The sequence below is a fragment of the Pleurodeles waltl genome, chromosome 2_1, assembly GCF_031143425.1.
Source record: "Pleurodeles waltl isolate 20211129_DDA chromosome 2_1, aPleWal1.hap1.20221129, whole genome shotgun sequence".
NCBI classification, from domain to species: Eukaryota; Metazoa; Chordata; class Amphibia; order Caudata; family Salamandridae; genus Pleurodeles; species Pleurodeles waltl.
In genome coordinates, this window is record NC_090438.1 from 683,430,730 (window position 1) to 683,454,046 (window position 23,317).

General features: G+C 43.0%; 1 protein-coding gene across 1 annotated transcript in view; it reads left to right on the top strand.

The window, feature by feature from the left end:
- Positions 1-23,317, top strand: part of ACSS2 (acyl-CoA synthetase short chain family member 2) — a 121,850-nt gene that overhangs the window by 16,615 nt on the left and 81,918 nt on the right. Inside the window, exons 3-4 of the mRNA XM_069216657.1 lie at positions 1,751-1,842; positions 12,918-13,021. Coding sequence (XP_069072758.1) covers positions 1,751-1,842; positions 12,918-13,021 — 196 coding nt within the window. The remainder of the gene's footprint in view (positions 1-1,750; positions 1,843-12,917; positions 13,022-23,317) is intronic.

Sequence of the window (23,317 nt, forward strand, 5' to 3'; positions counted from 1 at the left end):
GGAAGAGGTACATTTCTAAAAGTTACTTTCCCTTAATATCTTTTAAAAACCCAACTTTATCATTGAATCAGATTTTTAATACCATTTAAAAATAGTTGTTGATTTTTGTTCTAGCTGGTCCCATTCCTGATATAAAGTATTAGTATTTTAGTTTGCACTCTGGTTTTCTACATAGGAAAGCTAGGCCCGCCACTATGAAATTGCTTTTTGGGCCTTGTCACTGTAGGGACATGGTATTAATAATTTTCTATATCTCCTACTTTTAAATAGCATGCACCCTACTATGTGGGCAACAGGGCTTACACGAGGTGCCTTAATAATATTTTAAATGAAGGCTTTCTTCTGTCAAAAAGAGGTTATTGTGACAGGTTGGAGTGCATGTCTTGCTCTGTTACAGTCAGGCTATAGTGGTAGGCATATATCTGTGTTTGCACTGCCACAGTAGTGGACGGCACAATAGGTGCTACAGTTCACTATTGGCATTTAACTTCCAGACACATTTCGTGCAATATCCTATTGCCTTGCAGGCAAGTTAATTATACCAATTAGAAGCATGGCAATTCACCCATGTTTAAAGGAGAAGCATAGCCACTTTACTGCCGGTTATCAGGTGTATGGTGCACAGAGTTGTAAAACCAGCAAAAATATTTGATCCAGCAGAAGGCGAATAACTAAGGTCACTAGGCAGCAAAGGCAGATTTCCTTCACTTTCTCATTAACCAACATGAACTATTTCTAATCTAGTTATTTAAGAAACCTGTACTAACCAAACACAACCGAAAAGCATACCTGGTTGATCGATGGAAAGCCTAGATCTATACGAAAATGCATCAAAGGTTAACAAAGTGCTTTGTTTCTAAAGTGATGTTAAATGTATTTTACAGTTGCGAGCATATAACACAAAATTGAGTTTTAGGTCAGAAAGAACATCTTGTTTTACAACCTGTGGGGGGCGGGGGGAGGGGGGTGTTATACGGAAGCATTCTCAGGAAATAGTCTGTCTTTTACCGTTCATTATTTGAGAATCAACTGTGTAGTTTTGCCAAGATGCTCACCACATACTGAGGTGAGAGCCTGCAACTGTGATATCCACATAAACCTCAGGTCACAGGTTCTAAAGCTGCCAGGGCTGACTCAGCCTTTTATCCTTCAAAGTTTGGTGCAGTGCGTGCATTTGAACTGTTTGTGTAATAATAACAGTAATAATACCTGCTGGTTATGTACTTATGCACCAAGTGGCAATTCAGTCTGTGTTACACCTGAGAGGCACAAACACACACACGCATGTACCCCTCCCCCCCAATAGATACACACAGTCTCGGTCTGTTTCAACAAGTGCGACGTGTTAAATAATCTCGTGGTTTTTAAGCACTGTTGTGTGGTTTTTCAGAGTAACACCAGTAAACACACCTAACTTGTGGAGTTTATTTCGGGACACAGTCATTCACAGTGTGGACTCTCAGTGGATGTAGCTGGTTCCAAGGACCATTCTAAACGGTTATCTTCTGTTATCTACTTCTTTCAGTATAAACAAAAAACTTTGTCATTGATTACGAGTGCCGTGAAATGTGTTTCATTTGATAATTTGGCAGAAATCCATGAAGCAAAGGAAACACCTTTTCAGTCCTGTTTCCCTGAGTTATCAAGTGAATAATTAATTTAGTCAGAGAAGATGCCTGTGTGGAAATCAGATGATGTAAACTCGTGTTTGAAATTACAGCACCTGGTTTGTTTTATTGATTTCTTTCAGGGAAGGCAATCAGCCTACCGATCACACCACAATTTCATATGACCACCTGCTGAAGCAAGTCTGCAAATTTGCCAATGTTTTAAAGAAGCTAGGTAAAGTACATAGTCTCAGCATTTTTTTCGTGATGAAATGTCTTGTGCGGTTCCTTGTTAAAGCATATTTTGCAGTGCATGAAGGATGGCAGGAGGAAAATAGACAGTTACCGTGCAGTGTGATGAACTGCCCTTTCATATAACCACATACTGTTCAGGAAACATGAAGAATGGAGCATGCAGGCGACTTTTCTAATGGAACTCCTGAAAGATCAGGGGTCGCAGCCGAAGAACATTGGACACATCCGATAGGACTCTGACCTCCCCCTTACATTTCATACACCGTCCAATCAGTTTTTTCTAGCGCACTGAAGTAACTGAAATGGGACACATGGAAAACACATACAAATAATTAAATATAACATTAATTGAAACATTTCCCTTCAAAGGGCGTCGTCGTTCAGACATGACTCATAATTGGTTATAGCCACATATTTCTTGTTTTCTTTAATGGGTGTATTTTTGCTGCCTAATTGGTATGGAACAAGAAAATCAAAACCAAAGTGTTTAAAAAAAACAACACTGGCACATTAGAGTTAATGATATAAATTCTGCACCCTCGGGTATACTATTTTTAAAAACAATATATTCAGGGCGCATTATTCGAATTAATATTTTAATAATGATACTTTGACATGCATACGTATTATTTATGTTGAGTATTAAAAGAAACATTTTTCTTTACAGATGACAATAGATGTGTCTATAGATGACGCCCTGTGGTTGTTGTCAGCAGAGATACTATCTATATACACAACAGGGTTGACGGCTACGCCTCGCAAGTCGTACCCCAGGAAATGAAGTCACTATGGGCAGGACCTGACTCAAGAATGCTATGTTCACAGTGGTTAGGCGACATTAGTATTATCTGTTAATTTCAGAAACCTCTGCAAATATTGGGGTGGGGACCATTGTGTATATGACCCAAAATCTCAAAACTATTGAAGTTCTACAGTAGTGGTTAACGATCTAAGCATCAGTCGTCCATATACTGATCATGACACCACACATGGTATCACAGATAAATGACATTGATGGCGACTCATGTGACCGCCCATCAGTGCTTAATTTGAGCCGGTGGTTTCCGGTGCAGGGCACCGGGGCTTATTTTTGAGGACTAGCACTTATTTGTTTTACTTCAACCATTTACTGCGAGCAAAAGACACATGTGAAAGAGGGAGGAAGAGAAAAAACGTAAAAGCGTCACAAAGGCAGAAAGCAGACAGCTGCAAGAGTGAGCTGACTGGCAGGGAGTGGCTGTAAATAGATTAAAGAGGCCCGCGCTGGCTTTAAGATTCGGCTGCCTCAGTATTTTGTGCTCGCATATTCAAATGCAGCAGCCTCGTGTTTTAGAAGAGAGCTTTCGGCACCGGCACGTTTTTATTTACAAATTAAACACTGCCTCACATATGGTGACACTGCCTATGGCAGCTTTGATGTATATTCATTCTGTATTTTGCACACATGGCCAAAGGCCTCGCCCTGGACATTCAGCATAAAGAACATGGCCTTTGTCTGTGATTGTAATAGACATAGGGTTTGTTTGTGCTACATACTGATGTGTCCTGTGCCCTTGAATGTAGTATTATACACACAGCTTGGCCGCTGGCCATGCCCTGTATGCACTGTGACCATCTCTTTTGCAAAAAAACATACACCACTGTTCATATTCCACATAGGTCACATCAAAAACCATTCCCTGTGTTCTCAGTGTCCTGTCTGAATCAAGAACTTTTTTGTGACAAGAATTCATTTTACAGTTGATGCAGAGTTAAATAATGCAGGAATGTCTTTTCAATGTTACCACAGTTCCAAGTATTATTGGATGCCCCCCTTTCAAGCGCTGCATCGTCTGCCTGGTCCTCATAGCACTCTACAAAACAGTGCTCTGGAAATGATCTATATTAAGTAATGGTCAAATACAACGTTAGCACTTGGGAATACATTGTCTGGTCATCTGTATGGCTTTTGTCGGGTGCAACTACAATTTGGGGACCAAAGCCAATGTAAATAGTTAACAAAAGGCAATCATGCTTTCTGGGTCTCAGACAGAGCCCAGCTACTGCATTCTGAACCCTCTGCAAATGTTCCATTTACAAAAGTTCTTCTGAGCCCCAGGTACTTGCTTTGCCATTGAACTGGTTGCGCCATGAGAGAACCGCAATTATGGTTGCCTGTAGTTTGTGGATTTGCCAAGAATGTTATCTTGTAGTTGGCAACTACTGTTTTTACATCCTGTTTCCAAATGCTTGGCCATCACAGCTCTGTGAGTCGGATTTCGCTTACACTCAACGGATCAGAAACTCACTGACTTTGATATTGGGGCCCAGATTTACTAAGGCTTTGCACCAGAGCAACATGACTCAGAGCAACACAAAGTCTTGCAGGGGAATTTACTGTGCAGCAGAAAAGTGTTTGCGCCGGAAAGGTGCCTCTTCTCAGTACAAAACCAATGCTGCGTTGCTGTGCATCAAGGGGGCATTACTGGGACATCACTTTGGCAGATCAGCACAAATGCCGATAGGTTTTGATGCAAAGCCCATTCTACTAATTGTGTCAAAATCTAACGCCTGCTTCAAGTAGGTGTTAATAAGGGGAAATGTGTTTATTTCAAAACAAAAAACACACACATTGCTAGTGCTAAAGTGTGCAGCATACACCCAACATGTAGGATTATTTTGACTATGTCAAGGCATAGGAGTTTGTACTGAAATGAAATGCTTGTGTACAAATCCTAAGCTACACAGAGCACACTTACCCCTGCATCATGGCGAGAGGCTGTATGTTGCACAAGGCAGCCTGTTTGTGCACCAGTGCAGGGGATTACAGCAGCAACAGGCCAGTCTCAGTGACACAGCTCTGTGCTGTGTTCCCCCCTCTGTGCAGTACAGTGTAGCACATTTGGATGTCCTGTGTAAACCATCCTCAAGGACATCATATATCGGACTTGTGCTGCAAGCACTACAGCTTCTAAACGCTACCATTCTGCTGACATCACCTCACAGAAGAAAAGAAAGGTGGCTGAGGTCATGACAGTAAATGCTAAGCGCATGTGTAGTGTAGGTGTATCACCTCTATCACTATGTGACATTCTCTAAAACATATCGCAATGCTATTTTTTCTTCACCCCTGTTCACCATGATGTTTGTACAGTTGTATAACAAAGGCAGGTGTTCTGACGTAAGTTTCTGAAACATTTTTTGCACTGATCTGTCAGCTACTACCCTGTCTGCCTCAACTGTGACATGACAGTTTTTAATTAACCGATTTAGAAACTTCAGTTCCTTTTTGCTCCCCAAGTGGTTAAACATGAATGGTCCATTCCCCTTAATGTTTATGAAAGAATACGCAAAAGCAAATACATAAATACAAATTTCGGTAAAGACGGTCCATGGAAAAATAGGCAATGACTTCATCTCATTATCTTTGCACTCTATAGATAGCAAACTACATTATACAGGGGCATGACAATAGCCCAGTCCCAATCCCAAAGCAGCACACACATTCTAGGTCTAGGCCTAAAGTAATACACAAAACGTGTAATCTGTTTTGGGTGAAAATCCTCTGCATTTTAATCCCTATGTCCAAGATGGACACTTGGAAATTCTAGTATGATTTTCCAACTACATTAAAAGAGAGAGAAGGGTAAAACTAGTCTACATTGATCCCATCAAATTGGAATCAACGCAAAATAACTACAATATATTATGTTTCTCAAGGTTTTGGTAAAGCTTGTTCCGTCTGTTTTCCAATTACTAGCGGGTTGTCCATCTGGTTAAAGGCATACATGTGCAGACTAGTCTTTCTGGTTAAATAAATGGTAACAATTCTTGACACCTTTTACAGTCAACTTTATTTTTGGGAGATAGATTTATAAAAGTGACACCTGTGAAGATCGTTTTTTGTAGAAAGCCAGTGTTTATTAGATGCAATTCTCAGAGGCCGGGTGAGGTCTTGTCCCCAGATGAGACAAAAACACTACTAACATCAGTTATACCTATTCCTGTTACGACAGGTCACTGAACCTCCGGTGTTCTGGGAGGGGCTAGTCTGAGGCCTCACTTCCGCTGTTACTAAGTAGAGGAGAATTGCTGTGTGAGGTCATCTAGGTTGTAGGATTCGGGATCCCGTGGGCACTAGGGGCCCGGGGTCAGCCCTCATAAAACTGGACACCATTTGTGGGGGACAGGAAGTGGAGGGGAGGAAGAAGAGCAGAGGACTAGACCAGCACAGAGAGGAAGGAGAAAGGCGTGCCATAAGCAGCTCTTGCACATCCTCTGACCACCTGCCTGATGAGTGAAGAAGTGTATAGGTCTTTTCCAGGGGCGCAGCGACCATTGCTGCAGCAGGCGCATCACGCCCCAGAGATCGTTGGGGCCCATTGAACCCTGATAAATTCTGTACTTTACACCTCCAGTAGTAGTCGAAGGGGCCATTTTTCTTGCTTGCGCCAGGGCCCATGGCATCCTGGCTGCAGGACTGTTCTACTTGGTGTCCATGTGTGTTTTCACGCCAACCCAACACATGTTGAGAAAGCCTTTGTTGTGTCTTTCTTACCTGCTGTTAACCCGCATGCATCCTCCCCCATCTCAAGGAAGTGCCTGGGCCTCCCTACTTTGATGGCTGTATCACCATTGCACAGCATCTCAAAGCCCTAGGAATTCTCTGGGCTTTGAAGGTGTTTGGACTTAAGTGGAAGAGCAGCAGTGCCTCGGCCCTACACTGTAAAGGAGAACTGAATTCATCCCATGTCAGGTCTGAATAGCTCATCCAGTCCTGAGTTTTATTCTAGGACTTATAGTCCACGATTTAAAATGGAGAAAGCTACCTCTTGTACCAGAATGCAGGCACGAGAAACCTACACCTGGCGCAGGACAATTTAGGGTATCTCCATTAGACCAAGAGTCCGTGAGAGTAAAATGGAATGAGACTGTATGGTGGAATGTGAGACTTGGCCCCAATTTGTAATACTAGTCTGTGGGACAGTGGACTAAAATCTAATGAGACTGGCTTATCTGATTGGTGGAAACTATGAATACAGGTAAAGTTAAAATTCAAATCATCAGAGCCTTATACTGCAACTCTTGCTCGTGTATAGCGCCCTGTTGGATTAAAGCTAGGTTTTTGCTACATAAATTAGGCGAGGAGCCAGCCAGGCTGATGGAGGCAGTGACCTACAGGGCGGCTCAGGAGGACGCTGATCCAGTCGGACAGGGAGACGGCGGGCCAGTGACCTGCAGTGGTAGCCAGGAGCTGCCATCCAGGAATAAGGTCAGTGCTCCTCATTGCAGCATGTGTGATCCTAAGCATCGAGAGCAGGGATCATGTCCAGAATGCGTGCTTCTGACCAAAGCCAAAGCTGCACTGATAGCGAGTTTATGATCATTGCCAGCAGGAGAGCATGGCCTACTGTAGTTTGACAAGGCCAGTGCCTTTTACTAAAAGGTGTTATTTTTCTGATTTTATGGTACTATGGTACTAATTTGAGGAGGATGATAAGGTTATAGATTGCGGCTGCTGCTTGTGAATCACTCTTGTGCCCTTAGTAGGTCATTCGCGGATGTCTACAGGGCATGCATTAACACACCGGGGTCTTTACAACAGACTTTTGTTTTCACAAATAGACTCACAACCCCCATCAGAGCACCTGGTGAACGCACTGCACCTCGACCTCTGGCTCTTCCTGCTCAGCATCCCCTTCGCCTTCTACATGGTCAGTCAACTACAAGCACTGACAGTAGCCAGGAGAAGGCAAATTGGACTAAGAGTGGGGAAAGAGCAAAACCAAATGAAATTAACAAAAATGAATTCAACAGGAGAACTCAAAGGGTTAAACAACGAGTAGATGCTATGAAACTTGAGGAAAAGAATTATGACAAAATAAAGGGAACACAGCAGACCACTTTCAGGGCACGCAGAACGAAGTGTGGAACTACCTTCGGTGTTTCTGCATCACTAATATTTGTCTTTAGTTGTATCGAAATTGATTTTTTTAGTTGACTTACGCTGCAAGTGCTTTCACTGCCTCATGCACCAGAACTGGTTTGCTTTGGTCTTCCTATTCAAATATCCTGTCTAGGATGTAAATTAAAATGTAAATTAGCACTTGTATAGCGCACTACTCACCCGTTAGGGTCTCAAGGTGCTGTACTCATACCGCTATGGAACCCCTCCTGGCTTTTCCCTGTGAGGCGCCCACTCCTGAGCACCCCCAGGGTGAAGCCAGGCATCCAAGCGCTGTTGGGGCCGTTGTGGAGATTAAGCAAGCTATTGCCCAGAGTTGCACCCATGAATTAGATTAGGCACCGATTCAAGAATTATCTGGTCAAGGGGAATTGAGCCCAAGACCTGCCAAAGCGGGACTTGAACCCTGGTCTTGAGCCAGATCTCTGCCTCAGGGTCTGCCGCTCTAACCATTGAGCCACACTTCTCCACAGGAGAACACAGGATGCTGTTGAGACAGTCTTTGTTTGATGATACCCCTACCAGCAGGGCTAGTCTCCAGCCTGTAGCACTCACAACACAGGCGCAAAGAGATGTGATGTCCCTGCATCAGACCAATTGAAAATATGATCAAGGAAAACAAAAGGCAGAGACTCACCTAAAGGACCCTTGACCTTGCACAACAGAGTCTGCATTTGAAACCCGACTCCTCCTATCTGCCAAAGGGCGGTGCTTCAGGAAGTCTAATTATAAATACCTCAGTTGGAAGGAGAGGGGTTGGGGTTTGCCTTCCATCAAGACTTTGGCCGCTAGGTTGTTACATGGATTTCCCTTGTGAGACCAACAGAATGGATGTAAGCATCGTCTTAGGATCTTCTACTAGTCTTATCAGCATTACAGAATCCTCCATTTGAACACAGTGAATTGGCTCCTGTTAGATTTTTGTCCATAAAAGTCTCATTTTTAGTAGCCAATACCACTGCAAGACTGCTTGAAGAATCCCAGCTATTATTGTGTATACTTTCCTATTTACACATTTTTTTGAGAGTGTGGCTCAATTTCCTTCTAAAAGTCAAATGACTGTCTCACCGAGAGTAAGATGTTACCTTTTATTACTGAACCCAGCATCTGATTCAAACATACAGTACGACTTATTTGATGTAGTGGAGGCTCTGTGGATTTACCTGGACAGGGCAGTAAACATGCTGGTCACGTAGGTGGACAGATCTGTCCAGTTTATCGCTCACTGCAAGACATTTGTGATAAAGGAGGCCCTTGTGGCTTTCAGTAGATATTTTAGAAGCTGGTAATCTGGATTGCTCTAATATTTTTCCAAATGTTCCAGGTGATCCATTAAATGATACAATGTTGCATTGTTGAATTTAGTAGAACCTCTTTGTTTCTTGATACTTTTGTAAGCTGCCATTTTTTTTCTTTTGCTTAAAACACCCGTTTCTAAACTTACCTGCGGGCACCATCATCCCACTGTGCCAGACCAAGGAGTGGTCACTCATCTCCCACAACTGACAATCACCTCCCCTGCACCCAGATTAGCTGCTGCTGTGTCCCAATGCAGAGTCCCACTTGAGACAAGCTCTTAAAGAGTGGACATGTTTTCCTAACTGCTAATTTGTTTGTTTCGCCAGCTCAACATATTTTTACCTTGTTTCAAAACTGACCTGTGGGCTTCAGAAACACTGAGCGTAGGGAGGAGATTATGACCCGCAGCTGAAGGCTATCCCCCTGCCACTGGACGAGCCACCTGTCTGTTGTACTGTGCCCTCCCGCACACCTTTGATAAAAACTCAAGGAATATTCGCAGAGGGGTTGCCATGCAGCTAGGTGAACCGCTTAAAGTGTGCTGGCTGACAGATCAGTTGACGAGAGGGTGATGGAAAGGGACAGGTATTCTGTCACCTTTCTACATGTTACCATTCTTAAACTGCAACATTTTTTGTATTCCTTAATATCTCACATACTGTATTTTACATTTATTCTAATTCTGCCTATAGAAAAATTAAGGTTGTGGAAGAAAACTGTGTAATACGGGCAGACTCTACTGGAATCCATGAAATACACAAGGTCTTAAAATTCCTACAGCTGCGCACGTAGCAAATTATTTAAGAACATGGGTGATCTCCATTGAATGCATTCGTGGTAAATGGAAGGTAAATGATTGTGGCTGATATATTGACTACTTCAACAACAAGTGGGAGGAATATCTGTGGGCGTACAGAGATTGGAAATGCAATGACAAATACTGGGAATTTGTATGATTGTTGAATAACTTCCTACTTTAACCCCGCACCCACGTATGGATAAGGGAGGGACGCAAATTTCTCTGTGGAGTAAGCTAGCTAATTTACCACAAAGTGCTAGTCACAATCTTCACTTTTGTAGTAAGTTAAATTATTCAGCAAGTTTACTACTTCTTAGTATTCTCAGACTGCAATTTTGTAGTAACTTGCACTTTTGTAGTAAGCTCCTACCTTTATTAATTTTAGTGGGAGGGTGTTGCAGTACTAATGGTTGGCCATGACTAGTGCTGGATTTACGACAAAAGTGTAAGCTACTACAAAATGCAGTTTGTGAATACCGAAAAGTAGTAAACTTAAACGTGTACAGTTACTCAAAAGTGTACATTACCTATGTGAATCAGGCTCACTGTGTTGGCCTCTCTTCTCTCCAGTACTATCTCGAGACAACTTAACTTTCCATTCACTGGGAAGACCTTTCCTCTCTTTAATACTGTCTCCAGATAACTAAGGGTTGCCTTGACTGGGCAGGCCTCATTTTTCTCCAATACTATCTCCAAACAACGACATTTTCCCTCCACAGGGTAGGCCTCACTTCTTTTCAATACAATCTCCAGGCATAATTGCACATTTTCTTTCACGATAACGACCTGAAACAGCACACAGGCTGTTATCCTGCTGGTGAGCAAGGCTGCTGGCAGCTCAGCTCTCAACCCAAGTATTCCGAGGTGAGAAAATATTTATTTTACCATGCGGCAGCTGTGGTTTTCAAAAGGAAGCCTTCTATGCCAATTAATCGCCCCTTGTGACAGACCCTTACTTACAGGTTCTTCTTTGACCATGTCTCGAGAGTGAGCATGCTGAGAAAAGGGAATACCTCAGGAGATTAAAACTAAGATAGAGAGCGCGGGAGAGAGACTGACTTGGAAAAGACAGGAGTTTGAGTGCCTTGAGTGCGCAGAGGCAACAGCGGGGGAGAGACATTCACTCATTTACCCATGTACCTGTACTCCACAAAAGGGGCAGGGCCAGAGAACGGTTAATCACGCAAACTTCCTAGGAAGAGACCTTCCTACTGGTCTCTGCACCGACCAGCAAACGTGTTTAACAATGATTCAAAGCTGAACAAGCACATTAATGTTCCCAGGAACGTATGTTGTAGCTGCCTGTACTGCCCTTCTCCAGTACACTGTAAATCCTCAACACGCCCTCATTTAACAACCTGTTCCTTTAATAGCTGTTGATATGAATAGCTGGCGACGGCCTCAGTTCATTCTGTTATCCAGATAGAAATAAAGCCTAATAATTATTAACCTGGGTATATTTCTCACCTCACCCTCACGTGGAGGGCGTCACACAGCTTAGAGTCACCTTTCTCCTCCCAAACAGCCAAATTAATCTCAGACCTTTCTCGCCCTCCCGAACAAGCATTGGCAAAGGCAATAGGTCTGTTTTTGGCTGCCATCCTTTCGGATGTGTCTGTGCTTATTGTGTCATGTTTTTTGCAAAACGGTATTGTTGTACAAAAGAACATTGGCTAAAAGCAATGCTCACATTGACATACTAGTCTTTGGTACTGAAGGGAACGACTTTGTGTGTAGAAAGATCAGAAAGCCACCACTCACTTTGAAATTAGCCAGTGGCTATATGCTGCAGTGGGTGGAAGACAAATGTGAATGACACAACAACAGGCCAGTGGACGAAGAGGGCTGGCTGAAATACCCTGTAAGTAAGTATATTATACATACAATGTTAATAAAATCAAAAGGCCTTGGCTAACACAAGACTTAAAAATGTCCGCCTCCTTTAGGGCTCTGCTTTGAGCTAATGGCAGCCTGGGAGAACAGCTTATACCAGTAATTTGCCCGATCTGCATTTTAGTAAATGTGGGCCACAACTGTACATCAACTCATGTTTCCAAATATATTGAATACAAAGCAATAGCTTTAAGTGTGTGCATACGCAGTTGTCTGTTCCCCCTAAAAGTTGTTTTCATAGTTGTTTAGTCTGTAGATTCCTTAGCCCATCCAGGCCTTAAAAGCGTTCCATAGTACTCAGACCCACAGGGGACTTTTCTTGTGCACTTTATGGCCAGTCAAATCTTGACCTTCATTCATTTTAATGGGATCACCTCCCAGAAACGTATAAAGTCAAACTTATAATCACTGCCGGTTGAAAGTAATAGCTTAGTGTTGTACGTCGTGGTTTACTTGATAGATTGCTGACATGAGCAACTTTTGTGGCCCATTTGAGACAACATAGAACAATAATATCTTTGGCTGAAACAATGGGTAATATTATCAGGGGCGGAGCTTTTGGGGGGGTGGATGGAGTGCTACACTCTAATAAATGTATACTGTAGCAAATAGTTGGTAACAGGTGCTTTCAGTTGGGTATGGTGAGGTGTCTATCGGATTTCATCTAGTAGTTTTACATGCACACACAGACTAAAACACACACATACACACACTCTCTCTCCCTCATCTCTGTTGTGAAGATCTTAAAAAATGTTGGTTATTTTACAAAATATGTTGTTTTAAGTGCCACTAACAATCCGCAGTGCTATCCCTTTCCACTGCCTGATAAGCCCCCCTCATGTCTTGCTTCTCAGATAAGGTATCCTAACAAGATAAGCCAGGATGATTGTTGGGAACTCTGAAGCTCACACCCCTCCAATCTTACTGACCAAGTTATGCCCCTAAAAATTATTTCCTTCTCTCCTTGTTTTCCTCTTTCTGTCTGTCTCTCTCTGTCTGTCTGTCTCTCTCTCTCTCTGTCTCATATATACAGATCCGTCACGTAGGCATTATCAGTGTTTTACAAAGTGAATATATTGATGTTAGTTACTGAGGGTGTATTTTATTTATATCCATGTAGGGGTGAAAAAAGGAGACAGAGTGGCAATATATCTGCCAATGATCCCTGAGTTGGTGTATGCTATGCTGGCGTGTGCAAGAATAGGAGCAGTCCATTCCATCGTGGTAGGTACAAGCACTGGGTCAAGCTGCCCTTCCTTATCTTAGGATGCCTTGAAGGAGAAGTTATTCTGTATATGCTGTGTTCATCAGGGCATGAAAGTAATCACAATTATGAGATCTTTGTAAAGTCACTTTCTTTTAGTTTTGAGCCTCAGTGCATTTTTTAATTTGGTACATGGCAATAATGAATCTCTTATAGTACTATCTGCCGTTTTAACTCTGTCCAAGTTGTTCACCCAGAAATGCTTTCCGTAGCAGTGGCGGCTGCAACATATGTCAAGGAGGGGAGTAAGGGACGATGACTGGGGAAACAACATTTTAAAAAAACACTTACCTCGCCTGCCCGTCTCCTGCCGCCTTGCATTGCTGAGGCTCCTGTGCTGAACCCAAGCACAGGCGCCTCAGCAATCCTTGAACTGCTTACATTCTAAACATAGCATGTAAGCAGCATCAGGATTGGTCTGAGCAGCAGTTACTGCTGCCCATGCTCAAGTCTGGGGTCTGTGCTTTTTCTCCGGCCCAGGTGTGTATACAGCTGGGTTGGAAAAACCTAAGTGCGCATGTGTGTTTGGCCGGCCTCACACGCCCGGCCAAACACACATGCGCACTTAGTGCACTCTCCCATCCTCCCCCCTCCCACCTTCCCGTGGCCCAGGCCCTCCCCTCCCTGCACCTGCTGGCTAAGCCAGTAGAAGAAAAATGGTGAAAAATAAAACGATAGCAGGCTATTGTTTTTATTTTTCATCTGCTGGCTCAGAAAGGGAGGCAACCCCCCTCCCCCACGGCCAAGGAGTCACCACTGTCCACTAGCCTTTCTTGAATGGTTAGAATATTATCCAGTCTGGTTTTGGTTCTCATTTCATTATTCCGTTTTATTATTTTTCTTAATTTTCCTACGGCACAGTATAGAGCCACCTTTTCCACTGAAACATGTAGGGGATGAAAGGTAGAGTGGACTGAAAGACCCTTATTTTGTGCTATTTGTTCCAGAAAGCAAACTTATCATTTCTGGCACCCCTCGCTCCCCAATGTACAGTGTAGTAACACAGGCCCGTGCACTGTGCTGTCACTTGTGCTGCGCTTCACTTTTTTGCATTTTTGAGTCATACTGCGATTTTCCTTAGTGGCCTTAGATGACTGGATAGGGCCCCGCGCTCTGTTCTGCTTCTAAACAAAGGGCTGAACTCTGCAGGACCTTGGATAAATTGTACCTCTTCCTGTAGTTAAGGAAGGCACCTTGTCCACACTAGGCTTTTCCGAAGATCGGTGGTTGGTGTCAGGGCAAGGACTTTGTAGTTACACCTCTAGTACAAGGCCTTTGTAGTTACACCTATAGAGAAGAGAGCTTAGTAGTTTGACTTTATATCTATTTAGCTGGATGTGGATGGGATCCTTCACTGCTCGCAAGGGTGCAGTTGTGGACTATGTTCCGCTGCCCTGTGTTAGGGCCTAATGGTGTATTTGAATTATTAATTTTACAAAACACAGTACAGCGTTTTCAATACAGATGTGCCTTAAGAAAGAGTTCTTTGCGATCTGGAATGCTTAGACAGGGTATACCATGTATTGTAGCAAGAAAAAAACTTCATTTGTATGCATTGTTTCACACCATACTTCTGATGTAATTAACTGCTGTAAATAGCAGGTACTTCTAGCACCCAATTTATATGTTCACTATTCTGAACCGATGTTCTGCTCAAGTTTACTTTAATATCGATATATTTAAAGCATATGTAGTTCTTCACTCTGGGCTTTATTGCCTTTATCCTAGTAGCCCTACCATTTGGGAGCAGCAAGCCCCCACTGTCGATGGATTTCACGTCCTGAACCTCTATAACCCTACAGCCCAAACAGATAGACTCTGCTCTGCACCTCATCATGCCTCCTTCTCTTTAGAGCTTACCGCCCCAGGGTCGGTATCTGCATTCACACCATGATTCGGCATAACCCCTTCTCTGATTTAGAAACCTTTCCCTCTGAACCAAGGTATAATCAGTCTTTGATATCTATCAGAAAATCTGTGTGGGACCCATAAAACAAAAATGATCTGTAACAACAGATAACAAATGGGGTATCAACATTACGACGACCACACCACTTTTCAGCAGTCTTATGTTCAGGTAGTGTGGGATAGTATGCGCCTTTTTGTCTTGAAGTCTTCTGTCAAGACTTTCCCATAGAATAGTGAGGCAAATCGTGATCCTGTGGCAAGAATGAAGGATTATATTATGCCAGTTCTGGCCATCTATTCCACCCTGGCAGCTGCCTCATGCATTGGTTTAAAATACAGTATTTTAAACATGGAGTTGTTCGACCAACTGCGTTCACGATATCCTCCAATTTTGCACCACCTAAAAATGTCATGCTTGCTGTGACACCACTGGCGAAACAGTACAGTGTTCAAAAACGCTCTTCCACTGGTCGTTTTCCACACACTTTGTCAAGTATTGGTAGACGCCAGATCTTGAGATTTCAGAGCAACAATGAATCAGCCTACTGCATCTATAGTCAATAACTCATTAAACGCCATTGAAATACTCTCAGTGTCGTCTCACTAGGAAGTGAGGGGTACACTGCCGTCCTGGAAGAATTGTTTTGTTTCTTAATGGTGACAAATATTCTCTCTCTTTTAGGAGAAACATCCTATTCCTTCATAATGTGGAGTACCCTCACATCCAACACCCACTCACATGGTGCCAAGTACAAAAACATTGTCATGTACCCTTTCATGCCTTTAAAGATAAGCATTCAAACTGAGGCTGCTCCCTACACACCTACCACCTTAATCTACCAAAAGAGCACATGGGAGACAGAGGTTTGCCCGATAACACTGTGGGGAATCTGCAAACCTTGTGTTTCCCAATGGGCACACTGCCCTCCAGATCTGTCTGCTTAGGATATCAGCGGGAACTCCTTCATCAGAAATCTTGAAATCCTCTGCTGGCCAGTGTTTTAGTCAGATCCAACAGTTCATTATGGCAAAACATCTATGACCTGTGCAGGCCATTCTAGGGGTTCCCACTGTAGTTAGAAAGGAAGTTGAACGTGTGGTGGTTCTGTTGAGTGATCTAAGCTATTTGTTCATTAAGCATTGGCCTAGGGCATTTGGCCCAAAGTTGACCCCTAACCTCCTTGTCCAGAGGCTTACAAAGGCTTTGCATCATGAGTGCACTGCCCATGGAAGGTCCAATCAGAGTATCTCTGATGCAGAAGTTCAAGTTCCTCTGGTTTCAACATCTCATCGGGTTCCTTCACTGGGACCTCCTGGTATCCATTCATTTGACTTGGTAATACAGTTTCAGTGCGTTTCTCTACGAATTGTGGACTCAGAATCTGGGTAAGCTGAGGTGCTGTTGACCCTGTGTCATCCCCAGATTTGCTGCCAACTTGTCATTCCTCATGGTCAGAGGGTTGGTTGAAAGTGTTGTGTTTGATGCTGTTCAAGAAAGTGCATTTCAGCATGCACAATACATCTAGGACTAGTTCTGCTAATTATTGCAGGGTGGCATAGGGACCCAAAGATTTGTATCTCTTGTGAACAAGGACCTGTCTAATTTTGGGGTTCTGCCCCTATTATCTGGTGCCTTGTAACAATTCTTCTGAGTTCATTTGGCCATAACCCTTGAGAGCCTTTTTGGAGGACATGGACATAGGCCTAATTTGTCCACTCATCCAATGTGATTGACAATGCTGGGTATGTAGGTCAGACACTCACCACGTGGTAGGAGGGAGAGCTGCACAGTTCCAGACGTTCAAAGTGACAGCAAACATTTCTCGTGATACGGGTCCAAGCAGCTGCATGTATGCACCACTATTCTCAAAATGTATGGCTCACATGCCTGTGGAGAGGTGCACGCAATATTGCACAGACTGCAGGAAGTGAATTGATTTTTATGGGCGAGCGCAAAGCGCTCCGTCCATTCTGTTATCTCTCTTTGGGCTTCAAACCACGCCCATGCCACGTCAGTCACTTGCATTGGTTCGTGGGCTTGCCTTTTAAAATCCGCTTGCTTTCATTTGTGAAAGGCATGCATATGTCATGCCTTTTCCGGTGTTTAGCCCACCTACACAGCACTGGTAAAGTACTAAGAACATACGAGGCTCGATGTTTTCAGCCTGGGGTCTGGACTACTTTATCTGTTTATTTTCCACGCAGCGCGATTGTGCTGCATTTTACCTAGCGCGATCGCTCTGCGTGTTTTGTTTGCTTTACAACGCTAATAGCTCTAACGCGAACAAATGCGAGACCCTTTGCATTGAAAATGCTTGTTATGTCTGTAACCAATATTTCATGGCTCTGAAGAAGGTTGATGCTATGGTTTTGGCAGAAATTGTCATGCTTGTTTGTGGGTGAAGATGGGGGACCACGAAGGTTTCACTATTTTCTTTAGACTGTCCTTGTGTACATTGGAATCTCCTTTTACAGTGATATGAGTTTAGTTTTAGCACATTGTTGTAGTGCAGTAACAAAATAGAGTAGACCTAACAGCGTTTCATCTGCCCTGTAAAGAGGCTTTAGTTCTCTAGGTCTTTAACTTTATTTTTATGAAGCTCAGTTGTGATTGTGGTCCTCATAGACAGAAGATAGGAACTCCCCTGAAAAAGAGTTTACATCTACAAGAGTGACTCCAATTGCCTGAATCCGAGTGTAGTTGCATCCTGGTGGACAGAGTGGCGAACAGCAGCTGGCAGCAAGACTACAAAATACAGAGTGGGAACTGCCAAAGCCCAACCTGAACTTTCAAAAGGCAGCAATGCCTCATATTAGATTAGTGTGGTAAAGAGATTAAATTAACACAGCCTTATTTAAAGCGTAGAAATAATAAATGTTTACAGAAATATGACTTTCCCAGATGTTAATTCCTGTAAAACGGAGGGTTTGGCAGAGCTGTCAAAGATGCATAGAGAGGTGCACCGAATGTGCCCAAAAGATACAGACCCACCTTTGCATCATATGTGGCTATAAATCCATCTCTGACTACACAAGTTAGTCGTAAAAAAGCAAATTGATAGATGAACTGCTTGAATTAATCTCATCGACTCTTGTTTGCTTGTGGTCACAATCCAGTCCATCATTTTTCACCCCAATCATGCCACTCAAAACAGAGGCCCACCTCACGCAAATCAGTAATTCCTTAGCCTGTTCCTCATGGAAAAAGCCCATGCTGAACTGCCAGGTGTGGTCCCCTCCAGATGGTAACCCAAGAAACCCCAGACCGTTTTCTATCTATAAAACCTTGTCATTAGGGTGGATCTTGATTCCTATGGCACAGTGAGCACGGGAACCACGTCTGGGCATCCTGTCATACTTAGGGCATCAATTATAACAAGTGACATAGTGATGGATGGAATTAATCTCAGCGAGTGGCGATCTCTAACAGCTACATTCCAGTCCAATGTTTTTCACACACCATGCAGCAATGGGTTGGACTGCTAACCAGAGCAGTTGCCAATGGTTTAGAGTATTTGCAAGCAGTCTTACCACCACCTTTTCTTTGTTTGACATAGTGACCGAAGTGGCCAATTTTATGCTCGTGTGCGGGTCTTGCTCGCTGTGCCACAAAATCCAAACTATACCTCACTAGCTGTGCTTAAGTAGGCCGAAGCCAGTCTGGGCTGCTTGTTCCCTCTTCTGGAGGGGGTCTTACCAGGCAGTTCGGGATGGACTGTTTCCATGAAGGGCAGGGACATTAATGATTTGCATAAGGCAGGCCTCCATCTAAAATGCCACAGTGTGCATAAAACAATAGGTGCTTGGATGGTTGAAATGCTACCCCAAGCGATTGTCAGTGATTTACATTATTTGCAAGTACTCCTTCCATCCACTTTTGCGTGTTTTCATGTGGCCCCACACTTAGCAAAACAAAAAGCAGAATAACCAAGACCTGGAGTCCCACCAGGGCCAATTGTGCAAGGGCTGGTTGTTAAAAGTATGCAAGTGGCACAAGCCAAATTAACCCACACAGTATTGTCACAAAGATTATGAACTTTTTATATTATGTACCTACCTTTGATGCTATCATTGCACTATGTACCATGTATGTCTCTGAGCTCAGGTTTGCAAATTCTGAACAGCATAATTGTAGGGCAAATATAATGCATCACAGTTTACTATGTAACTGTTGAAATCGTAGGCCCAGATTTGCTAACTTTCCACTCAGCGCAGCTCGGCAGCCAAAAAGGCAGCGTAAGGAGAGAGCAGGAGAGCGCCATATTTACAAAAATATCGCACACTCCTCACCCTCGCCCAAGATCCATGCACAGAAATGTGCTGCCAAGTGCCACGCACAATCCTTTGACCATAGTGCAAGGGTGTCTGCTTGAGTCCAACTTAGGTTTTGGACTGGAATGATATCCTTCCAGTAGAAAATCCTATGCTTAGATTAACTTTAAAACTTTTTCCACGTTGTATGTGTGCTGCACACTGCAGCAAATAGGCAAAGTCGGAAATGAAAGGAGAAATAAAAGCATTTCTCCGTGATAGCACCTATTTGAAAAAGGCGCTATTTCTTGACACACAAAACCCTGTCTATTTTTTTTTTGTAAATAGGGTTTTGTGTCGCAAACCTTGCAGTTGTATGGGAACACCCATGCACCACCCATGGAACTCTGCCCTTGGCACTAAGTAATGCAAAGCAGCGCTATACACTGTTTTGCGGCTACTTTTGAATGATTTTACATCGTAAATCAAGTTTTGCGCTGGAAAGTAAATTAGTAAAAATAAAATTGTGTCAATTTGCATCACTTTTGTGATGCAAATGGCGCAAAATCTTAGAAGTAGTAGTATTTTATTCGAATATATAAATGTGAAAAAGTGTGAGTAGTAGGCAAAACAATTGTGTTTATAAGTGAGGAGGACCATAATTTTGAATTTTCATTCTGCATCACCGATTGATGATGCTAGCTGCAGTAGTGTCATGACCATCCATGGGCCACCTACACTGTACCAGAGGAAACAGCTGTGTTGTACGACTTGGAAAATACTCAAAACTTAGGTGCAGGAGGTCAAAGGAACTCCTAGACCTGGAATGGTAGAGAGATCCTTTTGTGTCTCAAAGGATGAGGGGATACATACTCCCTGCTACACATGGAATAACCACTGAAGTATCCCTCTCTTAGGAGAGGCAACTCCCAAGAGAAGGCAAAAAAGGCAGGCCTAAACACCACCTCACTCAGAGGTGGAAAAAGGGGGGAACACCGTTTTTTTTTATAACCCTCAATCACTCTGGCAGTGGTATGCTTCATCATCAGCGTCACCCTGACTCCTAAAGGTCAGGGTGGGCTTGACCATCTAACAGGGAGCTCTTTGAATATTTCTGTGTAGGGGGATCTTTTAACTGGAAACATTTCCTCATCCAACCCCAAGGTATCCCTTTATTAACAGGGAGGATAGGAAAGATTAAAAATTATTTGTGAGGGTCATTAAGTATATTGTGGTCCTATGACTCTATTAAAACACCAACATGTTTCTGCCGTACGCTAATGGCCTTGTCAGGGCGGAATTGTGTTATTACTTCCCCAGTGATGCACTCTTGTGTCTTATGCGGATAATATGTGGCATGCATACATAGATATTTGCATGCAATGACTGTGAAGTACTTGCCTTTTTGGAAGTACCCTAGAATTATGTAAGAATTACCCAGTCGGGGAGAGCGGTATGCCAAGTAGATTTCCAGAGGGTAGGGACCCTTGACAAAGGTGTGACTACAGCGTCTACCCCCACCGCCCTCGGAAGGGTTATTCTTACCTACTACTAAGGTGTAATGCATCAGTGGGGGAGTAATAATACAATTCTACCTTTATGAATGCCCTGGACCTTCTTAAGCCATTAGTGTAAGGCAGAAACATGTTGGACATTTTAATAGGGCCATAGGACCACACTATCCTGAATGCCCCTGCCAATATATGTTTTAATCTTTCCCATCCTCCCTGTTAATAAAGGGATACCTTGGGATTGGATGAGGAATTTTGGTCGAGCCCACCCTGACCTTTAGGTGTCTGGGTGAACCCAATGATGAAGCATACCACTGCTAGAGTGGGTAAGAGTTATATAGAAAAAGGTTTTTGCCCCATTTCTCACCTCTGAGTGAGGTGGTGTTTAGTTGTAGCTTGTTTTTTTCTTCTCGTGAGAGTAGTCTCTTCTAAGAGAGGGATACCTCGGTGGTTATTGCACAACTTAGACATTAACCACATCTAAAAATTGGAAACATGTCAAGAGATCACGTGGCCATGCTTGACAGCAGGGTAGGCTCATTGAGCCAACAACTGTAACAAAATCCAGTTAGATGTTCAGGAAAACCTTAAATGTATTGTAGCACAGTGTGCGTAGGATGAATTTCCCTAAACCTTTCGGTCGTTCTGAAAACTCAGCCACGCTGTCCTGTTAGATCCCATCCCTACGCATCAGTTCTCGTCCTTTGCTTTCAAGTGGTCGTGAGTCACTGGCTGGTGGTGGTCAGGCTGAGTAAGTGAAAGAAACTTGAACAAATATTGAATGTCCTCATTAGGGAGAACATGGGTGAACGCTGCTAGAAACAGTGGTGCATTCTGTGTGAATTCACAGCCCCTCGCGCAGCTATCGGTGTGCATGTAATTTATACATTTTCTTCAGTTTAATAAAGGAGGATCATGCAGAGTCTCGAAGATGATTGCCACGCGCCACTGTTACCCTTCCCTCAAGGGAGCCTTGCTCAAAAAGGGGCTTTGGAGGCACCTGTCACTTTAACAGTGTACCAAGCAGGCCTGATCCTTCCCTTGGGTTGCATAAATCGTGGCAAATTGTGCAGGTTCAGCAATATTTTTCCAAAAGCTCGATTTTCCATACTATTTTATTACAAAGCCTAGATCTTATAACAATACCTTTAAGGGACTACGTGACTGTAATTACCAATATGCAAACTATGTTCTTTGTCCAACTGTTTGCATTCAGTGCATGTCTACCAAGCCTCAACAAACAATGGCAGCACCAAGGTTCAGTATCTGCATTCACATCCTGATTTGGCACAACCCCTTCTCTGATTAAGAAACCTTTCCCTCTGAACCAAGGTGTAATCAGCCTTTGATATCTTTCAGAAGTTCTGGGTGTGACCCATAAAACAAAAATGATCCTTTACAATAGATTAAAATAGTTTATGCCAGCTGGTAGAACTCAGCAAAACTGTCCTTCCTTTGGGAACATATATTTTTCAAATGCATGCACAGCCTGTTAATTCTAAGTTTGAAATGCAGGAATATTTTCAAAGGGCAGGGCTCTGACTAAAAAACAGTAAATCCTAGCGAATCACTGATTCTGTAAATATATCCAAATGTATTCATCCACCCTCATTGTTCATCTCAAAACCTCCTACCCTCTTAAAACGTATCATTCAGAGGGACTTATTCGCAAAGGTAAACTTACACTTTTATGTAAGGTCGCTATTTTTTTAGGTATTCACAAACTACGAGTGTAGTTTTACTTGTAGTATCTTTACGAAAGCAGAGTCTCTGCATATGTTGCGGAGACTGTGCAGTCATAAAGATACTACCTTTAAAACTACAGTCGTCGTTTGTGAATACCTAAAAAGTTGTAACCTTACACAAAACTGTAAGTTTATCATTGTGAATAAGGCCCTGAATGTTTTTTCTTTAATGGCTCTGAAATCTGGCTTTACTCCCAACAAATAAATGTTAGATAAGTCGTGACTGAATAATATCATCCATTTTTTTTACATATCTCATCGGACTGTTTCGACTCACACAAGCAGACCAAAGCTAATGTTATCTTCAAGACTTTTAGCACTGTGAAGTAACTGAAAGGAGACACACACCCAGGGCTGTAGCTTGGCCAGTAGGATTTGGGGTTGGGTATGAGCTTCAGATTTTCCAAGAATGATGCTGGCACGTAATGTTAAAAAACATTATACAGCAAGCATGGCGCATGAGCGGGGACTTAAGGGGCAGCAGAATGGGATATAAATGCAGGTCGGTATGGGTACTAAGTGAGAGAAAGCATATTATTTTGTGAAACAACCAACATTTTAGAAGTTTTTCCAAACAGACAGAGGGAGGCAGTGTGTGTGCGTTTTTGTTGGTGTGTAAAAATTCCTGGTGAAATCCGAAAGTCACTGCACCATATCCGACTGAAACCACCTTTACCCAAATATGTATCACAAAAAACATTTATTAGGGGGCTATAGCACCCCAAACACCCCCCTGAATCTACGCCCCTGCACATAGCGCTTTATAAAATTCCAGAATAAATAAAGACATTTTGTGAATGCCTAGTTCTTCTGTCTCTGATACTGCGAATCAGCATCAATA